Source organism: Mustela nivalis (genome assembly GCF_964662115.1).
Source record: "Mustela nivalis genome assembly, chromosome: 17".
Classification (NCBI taxonomy): domain Eukaryota; kingdom Metazoa; phylum Chordata; class Mammalia; order Carnivora; family Mustelidae; genus Mustela; species Mustela nivalis.
The window spans coordinates 4670432-4683953 of record NC_139036.1 but is presented as its reverse complement, the minus strand read 5'-3'; the positions used below and the strand labels follow the sequence as shown (position 1 = coordinate 4683953).

Genomic DNA, 13522 nt, shown 5'->3' with positions numbered 1-13522 from the left:
CCACAACGTGGAGCAGGTGTGTTTCTGCTCCTGCAGCACGTGCGAGCCCCTCCTGGATGACGTCATTCGGGCAGGCCGCCAGCTCCTTGAGCTCCCTGACCTCACCTCGCCAGAGGTGTCCTCTGTTGAGTGATTTGGCTGAATAAGTGTCCAGGCTCCATCTCTCCTTCTAAAAGGTCTTCCACCCGCCGTGGCTACGTCTGGTCTCCCACAAATGGTCTTCCTCCTCAGTGTGTGCTTAGGAAGTCCAGCCCCAGAGAGGCGTAGCCAGCATTAAACAAAGATGTGGAGCTTTAGTGTGTGCACTGAATTCTCCGAAGACGGCGGAGGAAGGGATTTCTAGGTGTCCAGATTGTGAACCTGTTGTCTTAGGTGCAGCAATAACTTAGTGTGTGTCCCTCTAGACGTGAGGGCGTGGAGCTCGTGTGACCTTATGCTTCCGAGCTCCCGCGGAGTGTTAGGGATGAAGCAGGGAGGCCGTGCAGGCTCTGAGGACAAGGGTGAGAGGCAGGAGGAAAGACGGGCTTCCAGAAGCATCAGAGAACAAGTGTGTGAGAGGAAGGAATCCCCAGAGAGGGAATAGGGAGTCGTTCATGTTTCCGCTGTAAGCCAGAGGTCTGTTTTCTTCCAGATCTGCTTTGAAAGCCCAGACTTTCTGAACTAAACCAGCAATGAGCTGGCGAGGAGGGATCGTAACCTCAAAATTGTAGTACCTGGAGCCGGTCCCAGCAGTTGCTGGAGGACGCCCCTCCCACCAGCCCCGCTCCTTTCCAATCTGCTGCAGAAGCGCCCTTGAACGTGGGAGCCCAGTTCACTTGGACAGACGCAGCGGGGAGGGGCTGGCCGGCATGCAGGAGGGCTTCGTGTCTGTCACAGGCTCCTGGGGGGTCTTCCTTCATCTCTGATGTCCACTGAGCTCTTCCCTTTCTCCTTGTCACAGTTAAGGGGGAAGCTTCCCCTTAGCCATGCTTCCAACCGAGAGGACAATGCTCTGGTTTCAAAAACGCTGAACTGGTCCTTTTCGGGTCCAGGAAGTGACAAAAGAAGGTTCCACGTAGAACCGGGTAGCAGAACTGATAAGATGGCAGTCTTCAATCTTGTAAGTCCTGCCCATCAGCCATGATCTCTCCTTGTTTAGAACCTGGGGGGCGGCTCGGACGCAGTCTGTGTGCAGAGCTAAACGGCACGGAGGTTTCTCAGCGGATGGAGGGTTTTGTTGTGCGGAAAATTCTTGTCCTGGTTTGTTTCTGTTTTTAATCTTGAGCCTTAATGAGAGCTGGGAGCGCCAAGAGAAGCAGCCTCCAGGTTTTGCTGCATGAGTCCCTGAGGTCACGTGGGGACAGTGACACTTGCTGCCAGGGCTGTGAGCGTCATGCCTCCCAGTGTGAGTGTGAGCCGGTCTCTGGCTGCGGCTGTGTGGCTGCTGCCCTAATAACGAAAACCAGAAAATCAGCAACTGTGTCCTTGGCGGTGAGTTGGTGCAAGTCCCCCAGGTTCCCTGAGCACCAGGACCAAGCTGAGGGGCAGGTGTGCTGAGTTGCCCGGCGTCCCCGGGAAGTAACGAGAAGAGTTCCAGAGCCGGAGGAAGATGCTTAGAATCACATGCTCCCTGTCGACCTGGGGACTTGCTCAAATTTTTCTGAGAATTTCCAGACGTTCCAGAACAACGAGCAAGTTGGTCCCCCTGTCCAGGAGTGGAAGCAGCGCCCTCGTGTTACCACACAACGGGGATATATGGAGTCTGTAGCACTTCCATATTTCCCAACCTGCGCTTACCTGGCGGCGACATTTCTGTACGCCAGAGTAGAACTGTCTTGACTTGTTTACGTGAGTCCTAAAAACGTGCTGCGTGTCTGGCCCAGTGCCAGATCCTAGAGGCCTTTCTAGGAATATTCAGTGCAGTTTTCATTCATCATCTGGCTGTTAAAATGAACATTCAGATATGTCTGTCCCCCTTTATTGGTTCCTACCAAAAAGTGTCCGAAGAGCGGCTTAAATACAGCGGTGCGATGCAGTAGCGCTAGTGATTTGGCCCATGCAGACGAGAGGAACGTGAAAAATCTCGCAGAGCTCTTGCACCCTGAGCCTGGCCCCTAGACCAGAGTAGCTAAGCGTTCTGGCACTAAACAGCATTCCTCGGTAAAAAAAACACCATTCATAGCTATTTTATGAGACCAATGATTACAAATTGCAAATTGAATTTTTCTTCTGAATCTAACTGTGCCCTTACAGGTGTTAGGTCTGTGGGACTCATCTTATTGGTCACTGTCCACTTAAGTTTTTTGGTTTTTTTTTTTTTAATGAGGACCTCAGTTTTTGTTTTTTTGTTTTTAAGATATTATTTCAGTCTCAAGTAGGTGGAGAGGCAGGCAGAGAGAGAGGAGGAAGCAGGCTCCCCACTGAGCAGAGAGCCCGATGCGGGGCTCGATCCCAGGACCCTGAGATCATGACCTGAGCCCAAGGCAGAGGCTTAACCCACTGAGCTATCCAGGTGCCCCTCCGCTTAAGTTTTCTTAGACGAATGACTTGTCGGCATGAGATACTCAAGTTCTCTCAGGCTCTTAGGCAACCAGATAATGTATCCTGCCCACCAGCAATGCTCGCCTACCTTCCCTAACATGGCAGATAGGGGAGTTGGCAGTGGGGGGGGGGGGCAAACCAAGCCCTCGGTTACCCCGAGCCACGGGCTCTGCAGCACTGGGAGGATGAAGTAGCCGTAGCAGGTCTCATTTCAAGGAGCTGCTAGAATCTCACCTTTGCATTTTCTGCCTTTCTCTGTACCTGCTTTTGCCACTTTCAAGACGAAACTGCTTGTTTTCTTTTTTTTTTTTTTTTTTTTTTACATTTTATTTATTTGGGTAATCTCTACCCCCTGTGTGGGGCTCGAACTCAGGACCTCAAGATGGAGAGTCGCACGCTCCACCGACTGAGCCAGCCAGGCGCTCCTCAACAAGAAAATACTCTTTTTATTTATTTGAGAGAGAGGACATGTGAGCATGGAGGAAGGGGCAGGGGGAGAGGAGGAAGCAGGCTCCTCTCTGAGCAGGGAGCCCGATGTGTGGCTCAATCCCAGGACCCTGAGATCATGACCTGAGCTGAAGGCAAAGGCTTCACTGGCTGAGCTACCCAAGTGCCCCAAGAAAATATTCTTTTTAAATAGAGGTTTTTCTGGGCCTTAGAGTGAAATCCTATATTACTAGTGTGGCCTCCATCATTTAAAGAAGTTCTCAAAGTGTCTTTTACCCACAACATAATTTTGCTCATTGTTAGAACTGAACCCTCGTTTAGATTTTTATTTATTTTTTTAAATTAAAGATTTTATTTATTTATTTGACAGAGATCACAAGAAAGCAGAGAGGCTGGCAGAGAGAGAGGAGGAAGCAGGCTCCCCGCTGAGCAGAGAGCCCGATACGGGACTCAGTCTTGGGACCTGGGATCATGACCCGAGCTGAAGGCAGAGGCTTTAACCCACTGAGCCACCCAGGCGCCCCCGCCCCCACCCCAACCCCCCGTTTAGATTTTTAAACAAAAAAGTCTGAAAATCCAAAGCGTTAATGTTTTCAAAATCCAAATACCTCGTTTTGGGTTCCCTTATTTTGGGGATCAGTTTCCTTGTGATGGCATTTCCATCTTTGGTGTAAACAGCAGCCCAGGCTTGGGGCTGCGGGCTGAGTCACCAGCTGACAGCATGGGGAAGGACCGCCCTCACACTGCACCCCTCCTCCTTGGCCTTGGAGGTGACTCATTCTCGTGGGTGACCTCACCGAGGGGAGGTCATCACGTGGCTCCTGCATGCTGGGCACCACGTGGCGGCCAAGATGGGAAAGCAGAGGACATGGTCTGAGCTGGTGGTTGGAGGGGTCCAGAGACCCCAGGCCGCAGCTCTTGGGATGTGTGTGCGTGTGCCCGGTGCCAGAGAGCTGTCCCCAGGGGAGCCCCAGGCAGTAGGAACACACAGTGCTGGGGGCATTGTCCCGGGATCTGGCCTCGGCGATCTGAAGCCCAGAGGAGGGAGGGGCCCACCGAGTCTGGACACCGGGTGGACATGGGGGCCTCAGAAGAGGTAGCTGGGTCACGGAGTAGGGATTTAAAAGCCAAGACGTGTTTGTCAGGATGGCTGGAAGGAGGGGCGGGTGTTCAGGGCAGGGAGAAAAAGACAAGACCTGAGGGTCTGGTGTCTGAGAAAATGCACCCAGTTTGTAGATGGAGCTGCCGGGGAGGGCAGAGTGGCCAGGGGTCCCTTCATGGAGTTCTAGAACGTTTTCCAGGCACCTCACATCTGTCTGAGCTCAGTCACGGGGGCTCCGTTTACCCAGGAAGCGACTGAGACTTGGAGCAGTCGATGGCACAGCTCGTGAGGGCAGGGGTCCCTGGCTCAGGACCGAGCTCTGCATTGCCAGCTACACTTCTAGACCAGGGGATGCGGACCATGCCCTACCAGCTGCAGGAGACGTGGAAGGGTCTGGAGTATGGGAATAAAGAACCTGTTCGGTTGGGTCTCCCAGAAAGACCGGTTATCGTGACCCTGGAACCAGAGGTGTCCTTGTAAGGAAGAGCATGGTGGCTCGGGGAGAAGAGGAAGGAGCAGGTTGGACGGCGCTGCAGGGGAGGAACCGGGGGGAGGGCTGAGAGCCCACACGAGGGCCATGGAACCGAGGGATGGATGGAAGACATTTGGGGGCTTGGCTTGACCAGTTTTGGTGAGCAGTTGGTGCAGGGCAGTCGAGGCACTCTTCCCAGTCTCTGGCCTCTATACCCCTTCCAGGGGAGGCAGAGGAGGCAGATCCAGGTGGACAGTGAGGCAGAGAACAGGCTCTCCACTGTAGGACTTTGACCTCCCGCCCTTCCTGCTTCCGGCTCCTTCTCCCCCCTTCTCCTATCTGGCTCTTCCTCTGTCCCCAGCTTGGTCCCAGGCCCCTGTCCCTCGCCATTTACCCTGAGCTGGCCCATCTGGTCCAGTGACTGCTCTCCGAGTCAGCAGCTCCCACATCCGCCTTCCTAGTGCAGTCCTTTCTTCTTAGCAACAGGCTGGAACGTTCTCGTGTGTTACGTGCTCCAAATGTAGAGTATTTGGAGTCTGTCTTCCTGCTCATAAAAAGCACTTCTCCCCCATCTGGCAGCGGCACCCCCAGCCACTCTGCTGCTCAAGCCAGCACCCTGGGACTTATTCTTGACGCGTCTGTCGTATTTTCCACGTCAGCTTAATCATCAGAGCGAGTCAGTCCTCCCACGGAAAGATGTCTCGCATCTCCTCTCTCCCTCTCCTGTGCGATCACTGCTTCCGCCCCCCTCATCTCACTCAGCCTGGACCGGCACAGCCGTTCCTTCTCCAGTGACCCCTCCCCAACTGGTCCTGGGCGCCGCAGCCAGCCTGGGCGCCCCACGCCTCCCCAAGTGTCGTGCATTCTTGGCACGGGCTGCTGTCAGTCCTGTCCTTGCTCTTTCCATGCTGTTTCCGCTGCCTGGAATGATTCTCCACAGGCTCATTCTTCCCCATTGGGCAGTAAATAGAGCTTCTCCAGAGAGATCTCTGACCCGATGTCTTTCACAGCATCTTTTCTCTCCGTGATGTTCTCGCTGTCAGTAATTGTCACAGTATTCAGCATTTGCCGTGTTGATTCACCAACACGTGCGATAGGCCAGATGCAGATGTCATGCTGGGCACTTAGGAATCTGTGAAGGCAGAGGCACTCTGGTGCTGGGTCGTCAGGTAAAGCTGGTTCAAGTCGCAAAGGAGAGGCCCCCAGACAAGAATGTGCCTTGAGAAAAGCAGGGCAAGTAGCGTGCGCCTCTCCTCGTGGCTGCCTTACCACAGAAGGGTTTCAGGGCCTGGTGGAGTTCGGAGCCCCAGCAAGTGCCGCAGTGCTCCGGGAAACCCGAGTAGCTGCAGAGGGGGATGGGGTCCAGAGGAGAAGTCAGGGGTGGAGAGAGGCTGGTCCCACAAGCAGACGCACCCAGGTCAGGCTAGCACTGGGCGGTGTCTGCAGCTGGCCACGGGCCAGTCCTTGCCTGCATGGCATCAGGCTGGGGGAGGAGGGCAGACTGGAAGCCAGTCAGGTGCCCAGGGAGCAGGAACTCGTGGAAGGCACAGGGGGTACCAAGTGTGTGAACTCTTCTGGAAGGAAGCTTGGCATGGAGGAGACCGAGAAGTGGGCAGACCCAAGGTCAAGGGAAGTTCACGGAATGGTGGCGCGTGCAGGGGTAGGGCTGGGCTGTCTTCTGCCGGAACAAGTGAGGAGCGACAGGTTGGAGGCACAGGAAGGAATGGCAGTTGGCAGCCTCTGAGGTAGATGGTGGCCTGCCTTGGGGGCACAGGCAGGAGGAGCCTTGACCCCCTCCAAGTCCGGTGGCTCTGCTTCGCCAGCGTTGTAGGACAGGGTGTGTGCATGGGGCTGGAGGCGAAGCCCATCGTGTCCCCGGCTTGCGTTGAAGGTCTGCCCCGTGGGCTCGGGGACCTCCCTCCAGGGTCAGGGTGTCCTGTTCCCTGAGAGCCTCACTGGGAGTGGAGACGTGAGCAAGGTGTTGCTCACAAAGTTCTTCCCCAGGGCCGGATCCCCACGTGCTGTACGTCTAGGGAACAAACCGCACACATGGAGGTGGCTGTTAGGACTGGCCGGGCATCAGTGTGTAGCGTTGAGCGCATACTTGCATGCTTTTCCTGTCCTTCACGGCTGTTTTAAGTGAGGACACGTTCCGCACGCAACGCCCCACAAGGTGGCTATGTGCATGGTCCTGCTCAGAAGGGTCAAGGCCGCGTGGGTCCCCGGCCGCGTCCACGCTGCCCACAGAGTGAGGTGTCCCGATTGGTCTCATCACCATCAGGAGCTCCTCCGCTGCGAGCATCCTCGTGCCTGGAGGACAGAGCTGGTGCACACCCGTCCCTCCTCCAGGCTTTTTCCCCTTTGTTCTTGAAACCTGAGTGATTGGCACGAAAGTCTGGTGACGGAGGAGAGAGGACCCTGGTCCCTCCCCCTGGGCCCCACCCCCTACTGGAGCCTCTTCCTTAAGGGGCTCTGCTCGGTGCAGGTGCGTGTATCTGCAGGCCGCTTCCCACCCTAAGACCTGTCCCCGTGTCCCTTTGTGTATCAATCATGCCTGTGGCGACCCCGCCTTTCCCACGCGCTGGTACGCGACACAGGCAGGCCGTTCCCAGAGCCCGTGTGTCCGTCAGCAGGAGGCCTCTGCTGGCGGGGGGTTTGGAACACCTGGTACCCTGCCATGGGGGCGTGTGGCTGTGGGTCCCACGGCTTGTGCGGTGTCTTCGCTGACTGCCTCACCTCCCTACGGCACCTCCTCTCATCCGCCCCACAAAGCTTGTGCTGCCGCACTATCGCTGTGTCTCCTGCCACCGCAGAAGAGTCCCTGGGGCCTTACTTGCCGTCCCTTTCTTATTCCCCACAGTGGACCGCATTGTGGGTCTGGACCAGGTGACGGGCATGACGGAGACGGCCTTTGGCTCTGCCTACAAAACCAAGAAGGGCATGTTCCGGACCGTCGGGCAGCTGTACAAGGAGTCTCTCGCCAAGCTGATGGCGACGCTGCGGAACACGAACCCCAACTTCGTGCGCTGCATCATCCCAAATCACGAGAAGCGGGTGCGTGTCCCACCAGGTGCCTGCGGCTCTTTCCGGCTGCCCCGGGTCGGGCCATGGCAACTCAGGGGTCCGACTGTCGTTTGCTTGGTTGTCAGGCTGGAAAACTGGACCCGCACCTGGTGCTGGACCAGCTTCGCTGCAACGGAGTCCTGGAGGGGATCCGGATCTGCCGCCAGGGCTTCCCCAACCGGATCGTCTTCCAGGAGTTCCGGCAGAGGTACCGCCGACTTTGACCTTGTTCCCAGGTGTTTTCAGAGCTGCTCCTGATACCTCAAAACAGGGAGCTGACAGGGAAGACCATTTTCTCGCTTCCTGGATGGATGGTTTCGGTTGCCTTTTCGCATAGGAAAGGGATGATGATGATTATCATTATTGTCACTATTACCGTGTCGGTGGCCAAGACTGCCAAGCGCTGTCTTTGTACAGAGGCCACTGAGGGTGTGTGGCAGGGGAGCTCCCGGCGGTGGGAGCTGGACCTCCGAGTCGGCCACGCACCCAGTCCCACTTGGGATTTACATGTGATTATTTTCTATCCGATTTTTTAAGAATAGGAGTAACGTGTATGTTCCTTCAGAAAGATTTAAAAAGTCAGAAATCAATAAGTCATTCAGAAGCGACTTTGAAGACATTTGGGGATGTAGGTGTGTTCGTGTGCAAACGTGTATATACGTTTTCCACCGTGTGCGTGCCCACGTGGACGCTGGCCATCCTTTTACTAACGCGGGGTGGGGAGGGGAATCAGATAGATTAGAAAAGGATGAAGGTAAAAAGGCAGAAGATCAACAAAAGTGGTTGCAATAGAAATGAATGAAAACAGGAGAAATCGATTTTTTTATACGTATTGTATAATTTATGTATCCTTAGGTATTGTGCCATTTGCTTTTTTCCATTTTTCCCTGGAAATCAGATTTTCAATTCTGACTGCATTGGCTGTTCCATCTTAGAAACAAGTCCACAGGTCAAGGAAAGGTGCTTTCTGACACCGTTCCAGATGGAACCCAGCTGACAAATGATTCCCGTCTTTAGGGGTTTCGGGAGGCCTTAACTGTGGCCCCACTGTCTGATAAACACGGTAGAATTTCGCTTTGTGTTGATAGGAGAAAGAGCACTTCAGCTGGCATCCAGAATGCGAAGCCGAGTGATACAGCCAGGACTCATGCCTTAAACGCCTTTTTTTTTTTTTTTTTTTTTTTTTTTTTTTGCTAAGATGTGATTTTCTTGCGGTACAACCCACCTGAGTGCCCAGATCTTATATGTACACCCCAGCAAGCACAGGCACGCCTGGACCAGTGCTGTGCTGAACGCCCCTTGCTTCCTCCTGCTGTTGGAAGTGGAGGCCTCTGGGTATTACTCTTTTCCATAGTAAACGCCCACACATCACACAGGGGGCCACGTTCTCCTTGTGTTTTAAAAGGCCTGTGAACATCTGGGGGGAAATGACAAGTAAGGTTTTTTTCAAACACCATGCCTTGACTCTGCCACACTTTCTGGAACCCGGTGTTTGTCCTTGGGGAACCCGGTGTTTGTCCTTGAGGTCAAGGCGCAAGGGAGCCACCAGGACACCAGTTTGCCTCCTGTTGTAAGAAAGAGAAGCCAGACCTGCAGAAAGTCTGAGGCCATCACCCCATCGTCTGGAATCAGAAGCCTGTCCCATCCTGACTCTTCTGTGACATGATGTCCTATCCCTTCTTCGCCTCTTAGAGAACCCGAACTCACAGTTAGGAGGCAGATGTTCCCACAGATTCTTACAGGAGACTTTTGGGCTGGTTTTCCTACAGGTACGAGATCCTCACTCCCAATGCGATCCCTAAGGGTTTCATGGACGGCAAACAGGCGTGTGAGCGGATGGTAAGCTTTCCGGGGCCTCTCTGCTCTGTGGACTGCCGACAGTCTGTCCCGTGGCCAGGAGTAAACGGGCTCTTTCTCTTTCCAGATCCGGGCTTTAGAACTGGACCCAAACTTGTACAGAATCGGACAGAGCAAGATATTTTTCAGAGCTGGCGTTTTGGCCCACTTGGAGGAAGAAAGGGACCTGAAAATTACCGACATCATTATTTTCTTCCAGGCCGTCTGCCGCGGCTACCTGGCCAGGAAGTAAGTGGGGGTCACGAACAAGATGCTCCTCGAGCACATGCTCCTGCCGAGCACTGTGGGACATGAGGTCCCCGTCCTGTGGGAATCGTGTCCTCACGGCACGGACGTCCAGGTGCATGCCTGGATGTCCCACCCGAGGACACGTTGCCCTGAGGAAAGAAACAAGGGACCGAGGCAGAAGATCAAGGGCTCAGGTGTTCACGTCAGCACAGGTTCTCAGTGAAGGTTGCTCTGAGGCTGTGAGACCCACAGGATGTGAATGTCCTGGCTCTGGGATGGGGGTGGGGGCAGAGCAGCCTTCCACTGATGGGAGCATGGCACAGTCTGGAACATGTCACCATCCTGTGAGCAGGTGCTGTGGCCCCATGGGGCAGGAGCGTGGGGAGCATGGCCGGGTAAGCTGGGATTTCCAGGTCACCCAGCTGGCAGAACGGACTATAGTGGGGCCATCGGGTGGGCCGCCTGGGCAGCTCTGGGGTGATGCTGGGAAGACGGCTCTCCCTGGCCCGAGGAAGGTGATGGAGACCAAGAGTGGTTGCCGGACTCGAGATCTGATCAGAAGGGCCTAGGTCTGGTGATGGGCTTTTCCTCACCTCCTCCCACAGGGGGCCGGCGCTGGGGAAGGAGGTACAGTTTGCTCTCGGGGTCCTGTAGGCGGCAGCGTCTGCCCAGAGGCTTCGGTCCACAGCTCGGGGCTTGGTCTGCCCCATGGTGCCGGGAGGGGTTTCTGCCCCACGAGGTGGACGCGAGATTGTGAGTCTGTGCCCACACGTAACGGGATCCCAGCTAAGGAGGAGGCGCGGAAACCCCAAGAAGAATGTGACATTTTCAGTGATTCATGCCAGGACACGTGGGCAGAAGGAGCAAAAGCCTTGGGAGACAGCATGGTAACTGTCAACAGAGCTGCGGCCCACAGGTGCCTGCGGGGACGTGAGGGGGCACAGCCAACTGCCTCCAGGTAACGCTTTGACAGCGACCAGAAACACAGAACTGTCCGAAGCATGGGGAATGAACTACGTACGTGGTGAAAGCGTGTGCGGCCTTTTCACTGAAATCTAAGCCCTGTGAGAGTCATGTGGAGACCAGTAATCAGAACCAGAGATCTCATCTCACGGACTCAGAAACGGGCGCGCCTGTGTGACCGCTGCGGAAGGGGTGGCTCGGTGCCTGCAGCCCGTCGGTCCCACAAAGTGTGTGCTGGGCTGGACTTAGGGTTCGGGTCCAGCAGTGAATGAAGGTGTCTCCTCAGAAGCACCGGCGGAGAGCGGGGAACCCTCAGCATCGTGCTGACAGTAGGCAGAGAGACAGGCATGTGCCCAGGAGTCCATGAACTTGAGGTGGAGGTGCGGGGAGCCGCCAGGAGATGCGGGAGGAGACAGGTGGCTTTGACACTTGAGTACCAGACGCGGGTCACCGAGCCCCGCTGTGAACAGAGCCGGTGGCACCCTTTGCCCGGCCAGCGTTCGGGTTCATGTGAGGGTTGCAGGGAAGGAAATCCAGCTGCCTCGTTTGGACGAGTGACTGGCATGTTCTTGGCCTGTTCTGACCGTTTCCTCCCAGAGACGCATGGACGCCACTGGGCAGTGGTTGTCAGCAAGGAGGACGCTGACCGTGTTCTCGGAGAACTGGGAGGCAGAAGCTATTCTGTAGCCCCCAAAAATATACTTTGAAACTATTGTTCTTATAGCAGAAACTACTGTGATTCAGGCTCGCCCAAACTTGCCCGGCTGGTGGGCTCCTGTGAGAAGGACGAAGGCCGTGTAGGGAGCCGCGCGGCGGGCTGGAGGACATTCTGACCAGCAAGTGGGCAACACGGAAGTTCTGGGATTCCTGCGAGGACACGTGACCTTCAGGCTGCAGAAGGGTGAAAAGTCGCCGTTTGTGCCCTAGACCTGGAACCTTCCGTTCTGAAGACTGTCCTCCATGATCGCAGTGCATACCGGTCGTTGCTGCGGCAAAAGGACGATCGTCGTAAATTATTCTTACCATCTTCTCCAATTCCACCAAGCACTTCTCTTCCCAGGAGAACCCTGTCGCCAGTCTCACAAGGTGCTATGGGAAGGTCGTGAGAGGAACCGCCACAGGCCTAGAGGTGTTAGTTCCTTCCAGCAGCCGTACTCTGAGGGGCCCTGAGTATGTCGCTCGCTCGCGGGCTTGGAGGCTGGGACCACAGAGCTCCTGGGTCGTGCTCACTGCGACAGAGAGTGAAGGAGGCCGCAGCGCACCCCAGTGCCCCGAAACCCAGGGGATCTGAATGCTTTAAGTAGCATGTGGTCCCACGGGCAAACCAGACCTGGCAGAGGGGACAGCTCAAGTGAGGTGGTGGGACAGAGCCAGACGGGGAGGGAGCAAGACGTGGGGAGCCTGTGTTCCCTGGAAGTGCCATCGTGCATAGACAAACTAGTGGCCTCCTAGGAGGAGGGGCAGCCCAGCGAACTTGGCTGGGCCCTTGGGGGTTGTTTTGGTCGCGGGCTGGGGAGGGGGGTACTTCAGAAACAGCTCTGTTCCCCAAGGCCAGTGAGAAATTGAAAATGCTGGATTCCGGACAATTCAACAAGGGGGTCTCAGGTCCCACGGCCTGAGAAGGCAGCATGGGAAGATGGGAAAATGGGAAATCCCAGACCTGGCGACGAGACCGGGGTTCCAGAAGCATCTGCGTCCTGACTTATTGGGCCCTTGTCTGTGAAGGAGAGGCATTAACCGGACCTAGGCCCTACAGAGTTGGGGGAGGAGGAGGGAGATCACCTGGGAAAGGGGGCAGGGGGCGTGCAGGAAAAGCAGTTGCTCCTGAAGGTTACTGCCCGCCAGCAAAGGGAGGATGGGAAGGTCGGTCCCGTCCTCACCACCCCGGGGAAGTAGGGGCTTACTGGTGGCCGGGAGCACACACTTGCTTGCAAACGTGGGTCCAGTGAATGTGGGTCCCTGGCAGCCGAGGGGTGCCCCGCAGCAGCATCGGGGAACGGGGCCGCGAGCCACGTGCGCCCCCGCTCTGCCCGCTCTCCACGCTGACTGTCGTGGGCTCTGCAGGGCCTTCGCCAAGAAGCAGCAGCAGCTGAGCGCCCTGAAGGTCCTGCAGCGGAACTGCGCGGCCTACCTGAAGCTGCGGCACTGGCAGTGGTGGCGCGTCTTCACGAAGGTGGGCCCTGCGCGCGCGCTCCTGCCCGGGGAGGCCGGCGAACGCGCGACCCCGCCGCTCTCACCTCACGCTTCTGCCACAGGTGAAGCCGCTCCTGCAGGTGACCCGCCAGGAGGAAGAGCTTCAGGCCAAGGACGAGGAGCTGCTGAAGGTGAAGGAGAGGCAGACGAAGGTGGAGGGCGAGCTGGAGGAGATGGAGAGGAAGCACCAGCAGGTGCGTGCCGCAGCCACCGCGCCCCAAGCCGTCCCACTCGGGCCATCCCCCGCCCCGGCCTCCGACCCTGCTCGGGTCCTCACTGCTCCCCCAGAGCACAGGCATTTGGGAAGGGGGCAGCAGATACGTGGCCCCACACAGTTGGGTTTGTAGACGCTGACGTCAGCCGGCCTCTGTGTTTTTGCCTTGGTCTTTCTTGGTCACCTTTGCCATGGGGCGGGTGTCTGACACCTTCCCTCTCTGAGGCTCCCAGCAGCATCCCCTCCCTGGGACTGCTTGCATGGGACCCCGAGGGAAAAAAGAGAATGAGACCGCCCGCGGCCACCATGCGACCTGAGTCGCTGTCCCGTCCCCGTGGTTACATCTCCCCGACAGAGCCAGGCTCAGGCCACGTTCTGCAGACCAGCACAGAACGGTACTGTTAGGGCCACGACGATGAGTGGCAGAGGCCGGACTGTCCCTCAGTACCCCTGCCTGTTGTCA

General features: G+C 56.4%; 1 protein-coding gene across 8 annotated transcripts in view; it reads left to right on the top strand.

Annotated features, from left to right (window-relative positions):
* MYH10 (myosin heavy chain 10) overlaps positions 1-13522 on the top strand; it is a 118511-nt gene that overhangs the window by 74403 nt on the left and 30586 nt on the right. For all 8 annotated transcript variants that reach the window (XM_082708190.1, XM_082708195.1, XM_082708192.1 and 5 more), the window contains 6 exons: positions 7402-7595; positions 7691-7812; positions 9374-9443; positions 9529-9689; positions 12717-12825; positions 12908-13039. In XM_082708190.1, the coding sequence (XP_082564316.1) occupies positions 7402-7595; positions 7691-7812; positions 9374-9443; positions 9529-9689; positions 12717-12825; positions 12908-13039 (788 nt within the window). The remainder of the gene's footprint in view (positions 1-7401; positions 7596-7690; positions 7813-9373; positions 9444-9528; positions 9690-12716; positions 12826-12907; positions 13040-13522) is intronic.